The sequence below is a fragment of the Engystomops pustulosus genome, chromosome 3, assembly GCF_040894005.1.
Source record: "Engystomops pustulosus chromosome 3, aEngPut4.maternal, whole genome shotgun sequence".
NCBI lineage: Eukaryota > Metazoa > Chordata > Amphibia > Anura > Leptodactylidae > Engystomops > Engystomops pustulosus.
The window spans coordinates 194,699,115-194,716,124 of NC_092413.1; the positions used below are offsets into that span (position 1 = coordinate 194,699,115).

Consider the following 17,010-nt stretch of genomic DNA (forward strand, 5'->3'; position numbering starts at 1 on the left):
AAAGTCATTGATGGATGTACCAAATCTCATAATTCTTGGGTTGTGGCTCTTCAGAATCTACATGCAAATCAAGGCAGTTAATGGAGCACCATAAATGGAGCACCAGCCGCCCCTACAGCATAACAAATAGGAAGCACCTAAAGAAATTAAAAATATGCCATACATGTTTATTCCAGCCCAATAAAGATAAGTGACCAACCACATTAAGGAACAACTTTCTGCAACTTTCACTGAATCGCTTACTATCTGCTCCGCTGATTCTAGCACATTTGGATTTTTTCTTCCTGAGACATTAGTCCTGTTTTTTGGCACAATGTATGCACATTAAGCTCTATAGAGTCAGGTAGGTGGTCCTTGGCTGGTTCATGATGGCTGACCCCACCCACTTCACAGTAGAGAGCCTTATTTGCATATTGGGTCCTAAATCTAACAGAGCTGCTGGCTTGGGGACAGAGTGAGCCAGAGAAAAAATGTCAAATGTGCTAGAATAAGTGGAGTATAACCTATTAAAGGTGAAAAGAGATGCAAATTAACCTCTTTAATGAATCAAATGTAATAAACCCGAAACATAAAATAGTGACATTTTCTATAATATAATATTCTATAATATAATATTCCTACATAGGGGAACAAGAGAAAACTTAAAGCTCTACAAAATGGACACGAGTCTTTATTTTAAATTGTGAATCATTAAAAAAAATCATAAAAATAATCGTAATTATGAACTTCCAAAGGACAAGAAAGTAAATTTTCCCGTTTTACGTCCACAATGCAGCAAAGCCTTTATTATTATGTGCATATTCATCAACTATGGATGAGTTAACAAAAATAAATGAAATAAGCGAAAATAAATGAAAAACCAAATTTATGGGATAATGTACCCCCTACTGTAAACACTAAGAGCAATGAAGTCATAAAGTTCACTGGCCATATAAAAGCACCAGGTGACAGGTTTCATAGAGAGAGATACGCGTTGCGGAAAATGTGATGTTTATATGAATGTTATAACCGAGGCTTCGTTAAAATTTCTGTGAATATGTTAGAAATGTAATAATATGAGCATAAGTATTTTTGTAGCAAAATGTGATGTTTATATGAATGTTATCCAACAAGGTATTGTTAAAGAATTCTGTACGGTAAATTTGTTAGAAATTTAAAAATATGAGCATTGGGATTTTCTTAGCAGACGTCTTTACCCTATAATGATCAAGACAGTTCAACCTTAAAGGGGGTTGGGGCCAGAATTATAGCTCTGTTCTCTGTGTAGTGGCCGGCACTTGGAACTGCAGCAGAGGTGCTATTAAACAGATCATCGATATCAGATTGCGGGGCATCAGATCTGCAAGATCCCCTGCTACGGCTAAATCCAAAAGCCACCGAATCAGAATAAAGAACTTGAATAAGAGCTTATTCCAAGGTTCACCGGGACTTGTAGCTCCATTCTCAGCTCTTAAGAGAGATTCGTTGGTAGGTGCAATGAATGTAAGGATAGCCTTTTTTAGGGCTAATCTTTAATCAGGGTAATATGCAAATTTTCTAAAGAGGCTACTGGGGTGTGAAGAAGCTGGAGTAGAGGCTACACGGCACGACTACTCCACCCCCCAGAATCCTCTTCGATCCTCCTACCCAAACTCGTCCGTGAAGCCGGAGTTCTGCGTATGCGCAGTAGCTCCGGCTTTGGAACCGAGATCCCGCAGCCGCTGGCCTGTGTTCTGTGCATGCCTGAGGATCAAAGAGCCTACTGGGGCATGGAGTAGCCGCGCCGTGTAGCCTCAGCTCCGGCTACTCCACGCCCCAGTAGCCTCTTTAGAAAATTTGCATACCTGATCAAAGATTATAAAAGAAGGATGGGAGTAAATGATTAGCCCTAAAAACGGCTATCCTCATATTCGTAGTACCTTAATAGGTAGATTCGTAGTGGCAGGTTGTCTTTAATTCCATTGGCGGAGCTCGTACTGATCGTTGATCTTCTGGGGATGGACATCCATCCACAAATTACATCTCCTTAGCCGCCCATGCCCTATTACATGCCCTATCTTTCCCCATAGGTACGGCCAGGTGCCATGCCTTGCTATGGAGAGGAGAAGGGTGAGCACGTTAGTGTGAAGGTAGCCTCAAGTCTATGGGGGGGGGGGGGATAATGTATTTGTCAAGAACCTTCTAGAGGTTAACTGGTATGATCTCTGTGTCATTGATATTAGCTCCAACAAGCCTAAATACTAAAAATAATGATTTTAAAATTAGCATAGTAGTTATTCTACTACTGATACTTCTAATTTGAATCCTATAGTTATACATAGACAATAGTCGTACAGTTAATAGTATGGCTTCTGGTTAAGAAAAAAAATCTATCATTTTTTAAAATAAATTACATGAGTTGAATGGATGAATATCTACCGTTCAACATGTGTACTTTTGTAATCCCTGTCTGGGCTGTTAATTTAGTGATTGGTGTTAATTGGGGAAATCCATCTAGAGCAGTGATGGCGAACCTTTTAGAGCCAGAGTGCCCAAAATTCAACCAAAAGCCACTTATTTATTGCAAAGTGCCAGCGCAGCAATTTGAGCAGTAATGTATTCCTCCTTGTTCATTGACAACTTTCAATCCTTCAGCCTCCCAAGGACACCAACGCAGTTGAAAGGAGGAGGGCAAATTCATCTATCATTGTAGGAAGATTCTCCAGGACGATTCTTTGAGTCCTGTCTGGTGAACTTCATTCTGGGGTGATGGCCTGGTTGCCCACAGAGAGTGCTCCAAGTGCCATAGGTTCGCCACTAGAGACTTTGTAGGAAGTTCGACAAGTTTGAAGAATTTTACAGATACTTCAGACAAGTGTCCCCCGTGTAGCAGGATGATCACACTGCTGTCTTAGGAGGATACTGGCCAGAATTACAGGGTGGCAGCAGGAGATCAGCTCCACAGGATCTCCTCCAAGAGAAGCCCCTGCTGAGTAGGCCACTGGGTGCAGGGTGTCACACACCTGGGTGCTGCTGTGAGCATTATCTTCATTCTGGGATGTGGGAGAAGCAGAGAGGAGCTTGTAGCAGAATCACATGTAACTGCCTGAATCTAACATTGCGCCAAAACTGCACCAAAAGTAAAGTGATCAATAAGAGGCAGGAACTCCACTCATCACAGATGGCTGTAACTTGTGATAATTCAGGCGCAACAATGCACCAGAATATAGGCGCAGCAACTTCACTTAAGCGCAGAAAAGTGATACATCTGGTCCCACGTGTGTTGTTACACTTAGAAGAGTAATTATGTTATTTGGTTGGTTGTCTTTCTACCTATTATGTTAGTTACACTTCTACAATTCAGAAGTCATACTGTATAGTTGTATCATGGTGTGATAATGACACGTTTCGTTCTACCCGCAGATCCTCCACATGGGATGGGTGAGTGAAAAAGTACAAGGATCGGACGGATCGCACATTTATAAATTCAAGTTCCTGGTACTAAAAGGTTCAACCTTCTACATCTTCAAGACTCCACCAGTAAGATATTTTACTGTGTTATTATAGATTGTCATCTCAGCAATGTATTGTATATTCTATAATCATATGGAACCTAATTTACCAAATGTCAGCGAGACATCCCTGCACAGTTTTGATATTGTCGTATTATAACTCAGCCGATAGATAAGTCCGTGGCAAAGAAATTGTTTAATGATGAATATTCTGTCTGCATGAAACAGTGGAGGCTTTATTTTCTTACCTGTTGTATTAAAATCCAAAATAGAAGTAAAGATTGGAAACTTCGTAATGTAAGGATGAAAACTTACTTGTCAGGTAACAGAACACATGTCATGATAAAACAAACATTAAGATGACATCTGTCATTGCCAGAAATGTAAAGCTTTGCTGCATTGCTGTTATATTACAGAAAATAATCTTTTCTCTCACTCCTCTCATACCTTTGTGCCGAATGCGCGCATTTCAATTAAAATCTTCAGGTAATCGGTAATATTGATAAATCAGCTTATAGCTGATTCCCATAAAAGATTATGGAGAAAGGAGGAAGACAAAGAGAGCGGCATAGATATAGAAAAATTCTGCTGCTGCTTTCAGTGAGTGTTTTCTCTTATCCCAATGCAAAATTTACTCAACAAAGGGGGAATTCAGGATTGCAGCTACATCATTTTTCTGGCATCCAAATTCAATTTCACTATGTTCTTTGCATACAAAATAATTAACTATTTCAGCCAAAAATAATCGCAATTCCAATGATGATGTTAATACCTCATATGTCCCATTTATCAAGCTGCCTAAGCCACTGTTATAAACCTGACATATAAAAGCTCCTTAAAGTCTGAATAATGGTGTAAAAAGCTTGTTTGGTAATAACATTGCTCTATAATGTTCTCCCTGCCGCCATTGCCTATGAGCTTGTATCTAAAATGCAAAATGACAAAGTGCAACATTAATAAACCATTAAATACAGTTTACCCACAACACGCCAGATATACTGAAATGCTTCGGACCAGGCCTTGTAAACAAATGTGCTTTGACTTGTATAGTAACTGGCTATAGCTTATGTGCCCGCACCCTAGCCACCCAGCACCCTAGCACTACCCACAACTAGACCTTCCATGCCCACTTGGCATGCAGTAAGGGGGGAAGAGTTAAAATATTAAAATACATGTCTGTGCACCAAGAATTGCAACTTTTACAGTTAAAGCCAAAATAAAACTCCCCAATTGTTCACAAACTTATTTGAAATTTTTTATAAGATTGTGTAACATGGAAGCTGATGTAGGTTACTTCACAAATAGTTTAGGTATTTTCCATTGGATGCCATATTAATTGTCAAATTATAGGCTTACCGTCACGGGACGCGCGCAGTCTCTGTAAAATTTAAAGGGCCAGCACACCTATAATTGGCACTAGCCAGCCACCTTCTCTAATAAATTCCCAGCCCCTTCCTGTGTCCCATGCCAGATCTTTGTGCCTCCTAGCCTTAGAAAAAGCTTGTCTGATGCCCTGTGTGATTATCCTGATTTACCTTGTAACCTCAATTCCGTTCCTGACATCGCTCCTGTGCTGCCCATCCTGACCTTCCGCTACGTCCCCGACTCTGATCCTGTGCTGCCTGTCCTGACCTTCCACTACGTCCCCGACTCTGATCCTGAGCTGCCCATCTCGATCTCCTGCCTGTCCCCGAACACAACCTTGCCTTACGATCTGTACTTTGTCTTGGCCGCCACCGTGGACAAAGTCATGCCTGTGGAGCAACCTGGTGGTACCACGCCGCCACAAGTCCAACCTGCATTGTGCCGGGCGTTGGTAAAAACTGGGTACCACTTAGACAACAGTCCCAGGTGTTGAGTTACATCATCGCCTGCGGTGGTACAGAGGATCCACTAGCACTGATCCTGACACTTACCATATGGGATTATATAGTAACACAGCCCAATAGTCTTGTAGTAATCCAGTAGCTACAAAGGACTAGTGCCTACAGGAACCCATGGGCCCTTCTGACCTTTCAGAAACCATCACTACTATGAGGGCACAGAGTAGTTGGGGAGCCCCAGTTTAAGATTTTGCATAGGAGCCCCTGATTATGCTTATGTCACAGTCTATGCACAACCAATGTTTGAGTCTATTTACACCTGTATCCAATGTAACCAACTCCTATAAATTGAATGCAGTTGCCTGAAGTTTACAACCCTGACATTTTTATGAAAACATTACTCGCTAGACATTGCATTATTATCTTCCGACAGCATGAAGCTGTTTTAAAATACATTGCTCAAAGCTTTTTAAAACCATCTAACATGTCTATCTGCAAAATTACATAGCTGTCACTCCGCAAACCTTCATTTCTCCAATGCAGATCACCGTCAGCAAACAAAATACCTACCAATACATTGTTCTTATTCTAGAAATCCATGAACTCGTCTCCGCCGGAATTGTTATTGTTGTCATCCCTGATGATTATAATTCAAGTTCACAATAAGTAAATAATGTTTTAATTATCAAAGGAAAGAAGAAAACATTCCACATTCTAATTTAAAGAAAAACTCCACTTTTCAAAAACATTGTAAAGTTTGATAAGTTACATAATGCTTTGCTGTACTTCTCTTGTATTGAGATATGTCATTTTTCTCTCGCCATTGATCTCTAAACCTAATTTCAGAATTTTGACAGTGCCCTGCTTTCACTGAGCAATGCATTTTGGGATTTTCGAGGACAGCAATTTAATATAATAACAAATGTATCAAATGACAAACAGAAAAAGGTAGAAGTCTTCTTCTGAACATACAGAAAAGAACAATATATTTCCAAATGTAAACAAAAACAGTCAACAAGATCAGTTTTTGCAATAATTTACAATCTGTTTATCACTAACTGCGACTTTTGAGACAAACTGTGATGTTCAGTGTGTGAAAAAATTATTTTTGAAAAGAAATCTACCATCAAATTCAATTGTGATAAACCAGGGACGCTTAATCATAGATCCAGCCACCACGACTGTGGTTATCTTCTTATTTTTGTTATCCGTGGCTTCCTCCCTAAAAATCAATCTTTAAAATTATGCTGCAGAGCCAAAAGGGCTCTTGGACCTTACCGAGGCTACTCTGTGCTAAAGCTTCACAGGCTATTACACTGTATCACTCATCACTTCCCCACTCCATCTGCCTGCTGTAATCTTACACAAAAGGAAGGGGGACGTGCTCTTGCACTGTGTGACATCCTTTGAAGGTACAGAACAGAGGGGTATTTCTGGCTCATAAGCATAATTTTAAAAGTTGATTTTAAAAGGAGGTAATGGATAACAAATATAAAAAAAATTACCACAGTCACTGAGCCTGGATCTTTGAGTTAGTGTCCCTGGATTATCATGATGGATTTTGATGGTAATTTTCCTACCATCAATAATCTATCTATCTATCAGGTCGATCTGATGGTAGGTTGCTACGAACACATTAAACCCAAATGAATGGCTAACTAATCCCTTGGCACTTTCTGCACTAAGCTAAACTTTATCTAGCTAATATGTACATTTTCCGGAGAGGATACTGGGGCGTTGAGTAGCTTTTCCAGGGAGCATGAGAAAAAGCTTCTCCAGGCCCAGTATGTTCTGTAATCTCTCCCTACTTGTGCATCTTCAGCGCACTCCTGCTCCTGAATGCTCCATTGTAGCTCTAGAATCAGTGCCAACAAGCAGGTTTATAGGGGGGGGGGCCCACTGCTCTTACCCCCCTATGGCTGTGGATGTATATTTTTAAGAAGATATTAAATAAACGTGGCCAATTTTAATGGTCAGTGCCACTATTTTTCCTTCTTTATGGCAATCTTTCAGATACACTGCTCACTGCAAAAGGAAAAGCATAAAAAGGCGCAGATAAGTTACTTTCCCTAATGAAACTGCACTATTAATGAATAAAATAAAGAAAATAGCTTCAAAGGTTTATCCATGTTAGTAAATCTGAGATTTTGGATGCTTATAGCTGCCACTAGAGGGAGCATTGGAGTTTAGAGCATACAGGTTATTGTTAAAGGTGGTAGAATTGTAGACCCTTTGAGGTTCATTATTGAAAATCTAGTAAAATGCAGATGAATGTAGTTTACAAATCTAATGTTTACTATTTTTACACATTGAATGCTGATACAAATAAAAGGGGGCATGGACACAATGGGGCTTATTTACTAAGGGTCACGCAGATCGCACTTTGGTCGGCTTTTAGAAATTTTTGGGATTTGTGTCCTCTGTTATTCCTTTGGGTAATGAGTAATACTTGTTTTTAAGCAAATACCATGACTTGTTCTGAGGACTGGACCTTCTATACCTCTATGCAGGTTACTGTGATCTATTTATCCACAATATTTAGTTATTTGACCATTGGTGGACATTTTCAGGGTATGTTGTCTTACTAAATGGATTTGTTTCAACTGATCAAATAAAACGTTATTTTATGCTTTCTACATTTCGTTTGTTGTTTCCCTTTCTTGTGCTGTTCTTTATACATATTACCTTTTCTTCATATAACTACACTCCAGTTCATGGCCTTTCTTTTCTATCATCAGCCGGCGAATTCATTTGTTCACCGTTTATATATCAAATAGCGTTGGGAATATTTTGGAGAACTACAATTTAATTTAGAGAATAATTTAGATAATTGAAGATATGAACTAATGAAGAGTTTTTAATTAACCTCTCAAAGTATAATGAAAGTACACTGAAATATGAGATAGGAGAGAACGTGAAGGCATTGAATTATAATTACATTTATTCATCATCCAGATTATACTGTTTTTCCAGGACATTATTTTGGCGCATAATGCAGGATGCAGCTAATTATATTTCACGTGTATTCATGAATTTGAAGATTAGTGATTTCTTTATTTTCAAAGCCGTCTGTAAAAAAATAGAGGATACAGGTAAAGCAGGGCTTAGTATGTTATTTAAATCTAGATAAATGGCATTCGTCAACTTACCAGCCCCTCCCCCCCCAACCCACCCACCTACCGGCTCCTCCACTTATGCAAGTAGCTATGGTCTACATCGGGCACATACTATTAGTACAAATAGATGTAGTTTACCAAATGTTTAACCAAATACTCACAGCGCAAGTAGCAATAGTCCATCCATCACACAACCTCCTGCTAAGGGTACATTCACACAGCGGTATGCCCGCCGTGCGGGCATACCGCCGTGTGCTGGAGAGGAGGAGGAGGCGGCCCCTCCTCCCTCCATAGAGAATAGCGGTGCACGGCCGCACACACACCAAAAGATAGAGCATGCTCTATCTTTTTGCGGTGTGCGGGCCGGATCGGTGCCACACATGTGTGGCACCGCATCTGCGCCGCGCCGCTATTGCCGTCTATGGGGACGTACATGCGGCCGCAAATTTGTGGCCGCATGTACGTCCCCACAGACGGCCATGTGAATGTGCCCTAAATCAAATACTGACAATGCAGGTATCATTAATTGAAAAAACATGACCCCCCTCTTCCCTCCTGTCTAATTCATACCCTCATGGGCATCTTGGTTTCTTTCTAAAATGGAAACTATTATACAGTGTTGCCTTCATCACTCATTGGACACCTCTAGCACCCAACATATCCCATTAACTTATGAAGATATTTGTTGGGTCCAAAGTTGGGTCAACGTTAGCCCATTTTATTACACAATGATTGAGATTCGCTGTAAAGCAAGGCATAGAATGAAGAAAACGGGTCCAGCTGTAATCATAGCCCCTTCTCTAGATCACCTAGAACAGTGGTGGCCAACCTATGGCATGGGTGTGGGCACCCAGGCTGTCACCCTATCCCAGAGTTTGCTAAACAGTATTCAAGGCCTCCTCCTGCAGTCCAAGGAAACCCAGGACATTCTGTACTCTGTTCTGTTTTCAAACACATATCCTGGACTACCTGAGACTACTAGAAGAGAGGGAAGGTGTGGACATAGCTGGATTTCCATCAGAGCTACAGATCCAAGCCCTGTGTTTCTTATTGTTCAGGAGACCCTGGAGGGATGTTACAATAATACAACAAATTTTTCCAATGTCTTTCTACTGTATTGGTGTCCACAGGACGCTGATACGATTGAAAGCTGTGACAGAGCAGTGAGCTATAAGTTACTGCTTAAATTGCCATGTTGGCACTTTGTGATAAATCAGTGGGTTCTGGTTGTTGTTTGGGTAGTCAGTCTCTTAAAGGTTTGCTATCACTGACCTAGATTCTAATTTGTACGAAGGTATGTGTGAAAACTAAGATAATTAGGAAACAAGAAAGATATGTCTCAAAATCCCATAGAGACCCAATCATCATTAGCACTTCACCGGCACCCCTTCTGTAGTACCCCCCATTGCATGTCTGTCTAGCTTGTGTCTATCTTCTATTGTCACTAGTATAGTTGTACTGTAATTTATTTTTTTCACCTTCTGTAATGTAATGTGGTCTTGTTAACCTGTACTGTGCTGTAGCTGTTTGTAAGCACCTAAGGTACTAGCAACATGTAAGAACGTGCCTCTTGTAGTGTATGTATGTAGCTGTAACGTTAAGCCTGCCCCTGTATGTAACAACTCCCGGAGCGCTATATACTAAACAATTTCCTCCCAGAGATCAATAAAATACCATCATATCATATTTGTAACATTTTGCAATGCTTCGGTTATTTGGGTAGATTCTATTTAATTCAATAAAACAGACAAATGTTCCTTTACATGCACCTGACTGGCATTGGTTTCTACAGTTGAGTTTGTTGCCCGTTGTTGTTCCCAAGTCTTTTCCCTTCTGACTTGTGATCGGTGCTTCAGTAATTAATGGTGGCATATACAATAAGGAGCATAACCTCACATGTATCTGTGCTGCTCTCTGCCTAACCCTCCAACCATAGCTCTGTATTAACACAGACTCTAAGAAGGACTTCTTCATATTTTATGCTATAAGAATGTGTTTGCCTCTGAACGAGTCTGGAGAAAATGTCAGCTTGATTTTGCACAATGGGACACAGTAAAATTTAGAACAGCTTTAAAACCCCTTGGGGACACTTACAGCATAACTGTCAATTGTAAAAATAACTCCGGCGCCATCCACTTTCATAGGAACAGCGATAAATAAACTTGTCAGTCGTCAGTAATTGACATGTCCCTCTTAGTCCAAGATATTTTTGGAAATGTCTTAAGTGACTGCAGTAGGTGTCACATCCGAAGACTTGCTGTAGAGTCTGTATAACTGAAATCTAAAAGTTCCTCGGAAACTTCATGAAGTCATTTTCGTAGCAGATATTTTCCTAGCTGTCGCTGCGCTGATTCTTCTTATAGTATAGGCAATTTTCCTTTGGATGTGGCGTCATGCGGGACTTAAGCATGCCATGATCATTTGGTTCCTTGCATGTGAGCACATTTTGTAATTCCATTTTCAATTTAGAACAAAAAAATGGAACAGGTTGGAGGTACTTAAAGATTCAGTAAACATGTATATTTCGGTGTGACAGCTGGCAGGTTTAGTGTATGCACTGTCTATTATCTGTCATCTGGAGAATAACATGGTCCTTTCTATCGGATGTCATACTGGGGATCCAGACTGTGTAGCAGAGCTCTACTGTGATAGTATAGTAAGGAGAAAGCTATTACTTATTAATGATACTTTCTCCAAACTTACAAATAGGCTTCATTTGTTTTATGATCACTGGAATGCCTGTAGGTGCTAAGAAAATAAGGAAAACATTGCCCCTTTTACTACCTTGTAAGGTAGACTAATGATGCAGTCATGCTTGATGGTAAGGGGGCTGATTTACAATGTAGTAAAAGAGGCAATGTTTTCCTTATTTTCTTATTGACAAGTATCCCATAGTGGAGGATTGTCAGGGCTCGGGATCAGTGAACGCCCTGGACGATGACACAAGCTGGCACCTGGGACCGGAATCTAAGTGGCACCCGGGCTTCACCAGAGCTCGTGAAGTAAAGGATCAAGGTCAGGGTCAGGTCCAGGATCACAACGGAAGGTCAGAGCGGGAATGAGAGTCACGAAAGGAAGCTTTCTCATAGGTGGTGAAGCACTAAGATCTGGCGGGGCTTGCTGGGAGAAGCTGGCTTTTGAGGAATCCAGAAAGTGGCGCGCTGGCCCTTTAAATATGTGAGGGCCAGAGTGCGCATGTCCTAGGGTGTGGGGACGTGCCCTGGCCAGCCGGGTCGGGAGCAGGAATGCAGAGAGGTGAGTGTGATGGGGCGCCACCAAGGAGAGGGCCACGGGTGTGAATGCGATCCGATAAATGGCAAGGATCATTGTCTTTAAGTCTCCACACACTTACAAGGCGCCCTTAAAGTGGTTTGCCCATGAATGAAAGTTCTCAAATTATAACCCTTTAATGATATTTACACAATAAAGATAATATTTAACCCCCTTATTTTACAATTTTACAGTTGTATTGCTGTGTGGGCTCTAAGCAGACACATTATGATCCCTCTGAGATGCTGTGTGCTGACAATGTGCTTAGATTATCAGGTTACAGGGTTTATCTATACTTTATACTTTATCTTATATTTAGCTTCTTGTCACGGGTGTCCCTGTGAGCCATGCCTCTCCCCTCACCCTAGGGCGCGCACTGGCACTCGGAATTTTAAAGGGCCAGCGCACCACTGATTGGCGCTGGCGACTCCCAGAGTTGCTATGTAATCTGGCGGGTTCCCATCACTGCCCGCCGAAACTTCAAGCCATTTCCTGTGAAGTGCAAGCCCCTCTGTGTTCCTGCGTTCCCGTTCCTGCTTCAGCATTCCTGTGTTCCTGTATTCTGTTCCTGTGTTCCAGTCCGTTCCTGTGTTCCTGTTCCCATATTACAACCGTTCATGTGTTCCTGTGTTCCAGTCCATTCCTGTGTTCTTGTTCCCGTGTTCCAGTCCGTTTCTGTGTTCCTATTCCTGTATTCCAACCGTGCATGTGTTCCTGTTCCTGTGTTCCAGTCCATTCCTGTGTTCTTGTTGCCAAGTTCCAGTCCGTTCCTGTGTTCCTGTTCCTGTGTTCCTGCCCGTTCCTGTGTTCCCGTTCCCATCTGCCTGGACCTCCCGTTGCTGACCCCAGATTTGGACTCTAACTTCTGCATCTCTGCTGCCTGCCCTGACTGCCCGCTTAGCCAGACCACAAGACTGTCACCTCCTAAGGCACCTCAACCTTGGCTGCCACCGTGGGCTAGTCGCACCTGTGGAACGACCCGGCCACAGCAAGACCATCCCGCTTTGCGGTGGGCTCTGGTGAAGACCAGGTGCCACTTAGATTCCGGTCCCAGGTGTCGGCTAGTACCACCTCCCGCAGTGGTTCAGAGGGTCCACTGATCCCGAACCCTGACACTTCTGAAGAATCTACTAATATTGTATTATATAAATTAGATAGATCAGAGTATTGAGATTGATATTAGAGACAATAGCACACTCAAATTTGCTACCTCGCCTATAAAATACACAGACAGCACTGCGTTGCCCCCCTCCCCTCTAGTAAAGACCACAAATTTTGGAATACTTTGTAAAATTACCCAGTGAATGGAATTTTATCAAGCATTTCCATTCCTTTACTATACAAGTCCTTATCACCTTCAACCACTCCAACTCTTTGCATTCTCCAGTAGTTATTGACTCACTGATTGTGGGAGAATTAGATTTTTTTCACCATTCCCAAGCAATCAGTCCTATTACATGATACACCAAATACAGGTATTCCCTGGGTTACGTACAAGATAGGTTTCATAGGTTTGTTCTTAAGTTGAATTTGTATGTAAGTCGAAACTGTATATTTTATAATTGTAGATCCAGACAAATTTTTGCACCAGTGACAATTGGAGTTTCAATTTTTTTGCTGTAATGGGACCAAGGATTATCAATATTACAGACACCTTACAGCTGATCATTGCAGTCTGGGACTATAGTAAAGCATCCAGAGAGCTTCACCAGAGGTCAGAGGGATCCGTCTGTAACTAGGGGTCGTCTGTAAGTCAGATGCCCTTAAGTAGGGGACTGCCTTGTATGTTAATTATTCTACTAGGGCAGTGCCAAGCTTTCTGATTGTGTCCATCACCAACAACTGTGAGTAGATAGACCTAACGTATTACACCATGGATGCTCAATCTAACCTTACTGATTGTACAAGAACATTTGGGGCTTGAAAAAATTTCTGAAATATAATTACAGTAGGGTCAGGATTGTTTAAGGAAACCAAGAATAGCAGTTTTTCATGGAAGGTTGTATTTAGAGAAGTCATTATGGCTGTGCTGTAGCCACTTTGAATGTGGTTATGTGTGTGCATGCTGTAGCTTCAAAGGATGTTACACTGTCTCACCTTCCCCCATGCTCAGTACTTCCTCCTTCCTCTTTCTGATGTAATCTCACTGCAGCAGAGGAAGTTTCTGCACTGAGTAAGATGGGAAGGGCTCATTGCTCAGTGTAACCTATGGAGCTGCATCACAGAGGGGCTCGGGTAACACTCCCAGAGCCCTTCTGACTCATTAGCATAATTGTACACGTTGATTTTAGAAGGAAGGAGGCCATGGATAATACATATGAGAAGATTACCACAGTCACAGTGCCTGGATCTATGAGTAATGCCCCTGGTTTATCATGATGGATTTTGATGATAGATTTCCTTTAAATCTACATGTTTTATAAATCATTTGGGCTAATATTTTTTTTCTCAAATAATTAATAGTTTGTAGTACAGAAGGATATGGATTCTAAATGTGCGCACATGAATGAGCATAAATCACCTAAGACAGAAGCGTCTTAAGTGCTTTGGAAAAGCTCCTACGCACGACACAGCTGTCATCAGTACAGCACCTGACTGTTATTTGTTCCCGGTGTAATGAAGTTCTCAGTGGGGCGAGACGCTTTGTGCGCACATTTGTATTTTGCCTTATGCTTCTTAGCATTTTTCAGAGATGAACGGTGTACAAATTGTTGGGAGCCAGTGTGCCAAGCGCTTTGTGTTTTGTATGTATAGCTGTCCATCCCAACAATTTTATGAGGCAGTCGCCTGTATATAAGAAGCACATAAGTTACACTTGGCAAACAACACTCCTTACACAACACTGAAACTTAAACACTTTATAAGAAGCAAAAGGCTCATGCAAAATACAGACTGGTGGTGCTTTATATTTATATAAAAGTTTTTTTTTAAAGCGTATATACAGTATGTGGTTAGTACTGGACTCCTTCCACTGTCCAATAGTCCACATTAGAAGAAAACGACTGACCACCATAAATTAGTATCACAAAAGTTTGTTTCTATCTTTTTTATAATTCTTTACAAAACAAGGAGATTCGTTCAGTAGAGAAATTCTTTTAGAAGATTTTTTCAAATACCTTTTACTAGGTTTTACAATGTCCTTAACTTTATCTTGGGTTGTATAGAAACAATTCCCGGCGAAGGTTTCACTGATCCGTGGCTTGTGGAGACCGTTCACAGGCTGCTGAAAACAAGGGAGTTCTAGCCATTCGTAACGTGTAGCAGAGATGGTGCTCACATGATTTGTGACTTTTGGGGGTCACGCCTCCTTCATCAGACATGTCACAACATGTCTGATGAAGAAGGCGTGACCTCCAAAACGTCGCAACATGTCTGATGAAGGAGACGTGACCTCCGAAATGTCACAACATGTCTGATGAAGAAGGAGTAACCTCCAAAACGTCACGAATCATGTGAGGGATTTCTCTGCTACACGCTACGAATAGCTGGTGCTCCCTTGTTTTCAGCAGCCTGTGAACGGTCTGCTGTGCCCCCAAAATGTACACCCTCCTTAATTTTTGGCAAATGCACTAATTTCCATATGACCACACCCTTTTCTCCAAAACCCCACCCCCTTCCACAATGTTATGCCCATTGTCAAATGAGTCGGAAAACAGCCAAAAAATGGTTTAGACGTCTTCATAAATGTGTGACAGCATTTTAGATTTTCTTAATGGCATTTTAGTTTTTTAAATGGTAAATCCGTTATTTTCAGGCAAAGGAGTAATAATGAATTCCCCACATAGGGGTTTATTTATCATTAGACCATCTCTTTGGGTCAGTTCTATGTCTATTTTTAGAGCTCCGGTGTTAATCAGATTCATTAAAGTGACTTTGGCCCTTAAATAAATGTTCTTATGGTCACAGCACATAGACCAGCAGGGGACTGGGGTAACTGTGAGACTTTTTGTAAACGTCCCAAGTCATGACTCTGGCTTTGTACGGTGTTGCTCTTGCAGTAGTTCTATGTTTACACCAGATTAATGAAGATGTGTATAATGAGGTGGATATATAATCCTGTGAGACTTTATCAGTGAAAAGTCAAATAAGTCCAAGAAAACCAATGATAAATAACCCCCATAGTGTCTTTTCTGCGGGCATCATGTTATAGAGCAGAAGGAGCTAAGCATGTTGGGGCACATTTACCAAGGGCCTTGCGCCAGGTTTATGTCCGACTTTGCACATTCTTTTAGATGCAAACTGCTTGCACAGGTATTTAAGAAGTGTCCACCCCACTTTTGTGTCCCACGCAACCCTTTTGTGGCGCAGGTGCACTAGTCTTCATGCGACACACATTAGGGGGTGTTCTGGTGCTCACAACGCATGACACAACTCAGTCGGACTTGGCATGTTAAATTTGGTGCAGGGTCCGACTGAGTTGGGTTGCGTGCCCCATGTTAAAGGTGCACCAAGCAAAAAGTGGTGCCCTCTGTCAGGGCAGTGCAGAGGGCACCAGATTCGTGAAGAATGGGCATCAGAAATCCTGAATCTGGCACCCCCTGCACACTACACAGGCAAACTGCATTTGGTGCACTGTTGTTAGTTAATGTGCCCCATTGTACCTTTTGAAACAATAGTGGAAGGGAAAGGGCGCTCCTATGGTGTAGTATCCTCTGGTAAATTTTAAGATAGGTAATAGTGAAACTTCTCACCTGGTAGAGTTGTGCTGACAGGCACAACTCTGAGTCGCGTTTAGCGGTTTTTTCCGTTAGCGTCTCCCTGCAGCCACGCTCTCGGGGTTAATCCTTTTCGGTGGGATGAAACTCCAAAGGATAGAAACTATTTTTTCAGATTGCGCATCTATGATGCATGATGAGCGTTTTGCACGGGGCTGGAAGGCTAGGTATACTTTTTTTAAAAAAGGTCCAATTTTTATTGGTATTCTAATATGATAGTAACAGGCTAAAAATAAACATAAAAAAATATATATATAATTAGTTTAAAAGAGAACTACGCGTTTCGCGCTCGAACCGAGCGCTTCCTCTGGTTCATGTATTGTTCACTAAGGATGGATGCTCGTTTATAAAGGCTGGTGAGTAGCTGATGAGTGATCTTCTTCACAGGTGGTCACTTCCGGTTGTCAGGTATAGGGTAATCAGTTCGGTATCATATACTTTACAGATGTTAAAATCTCATTATTAAAGTCATACTATAATCAGCGGTTAGTATTAATGTTTACAGCAGAATACAGAAGTACAATACAAAATAGCACAATAAACAAGAGAGTGTAATGGTACCTATATGTGATGTCTTCATAATTGCTGGTTTCCAGTGGGGATAGGACTACAACTA

At 41.4% G+C, this 17,010-nt stretch overlaps 1 protein-coding gene across 1 annotated transcript in view; it reads left to right on the forward strand.

Moving 5' to 3' along the window:
• Positions 1 to 17,010, forward strand: part of SNTG2 (syntrophin gamma 2) — a 285,995-nt gene that overhangs the window by 225,607 nt on the left and 43,378 nt on the right. The window contains exon 12 of the mRNA XM_072143485.1: positions 3,382 to 3,498. Within this exon, the coding sequence (XP_071999586.1) occupies positions 3,382 to 3,498 (117 nt within the window). The remainder of the gene's footprint in view (positions 1 to 3,381; positions 3,499 to 17,010) is intronic.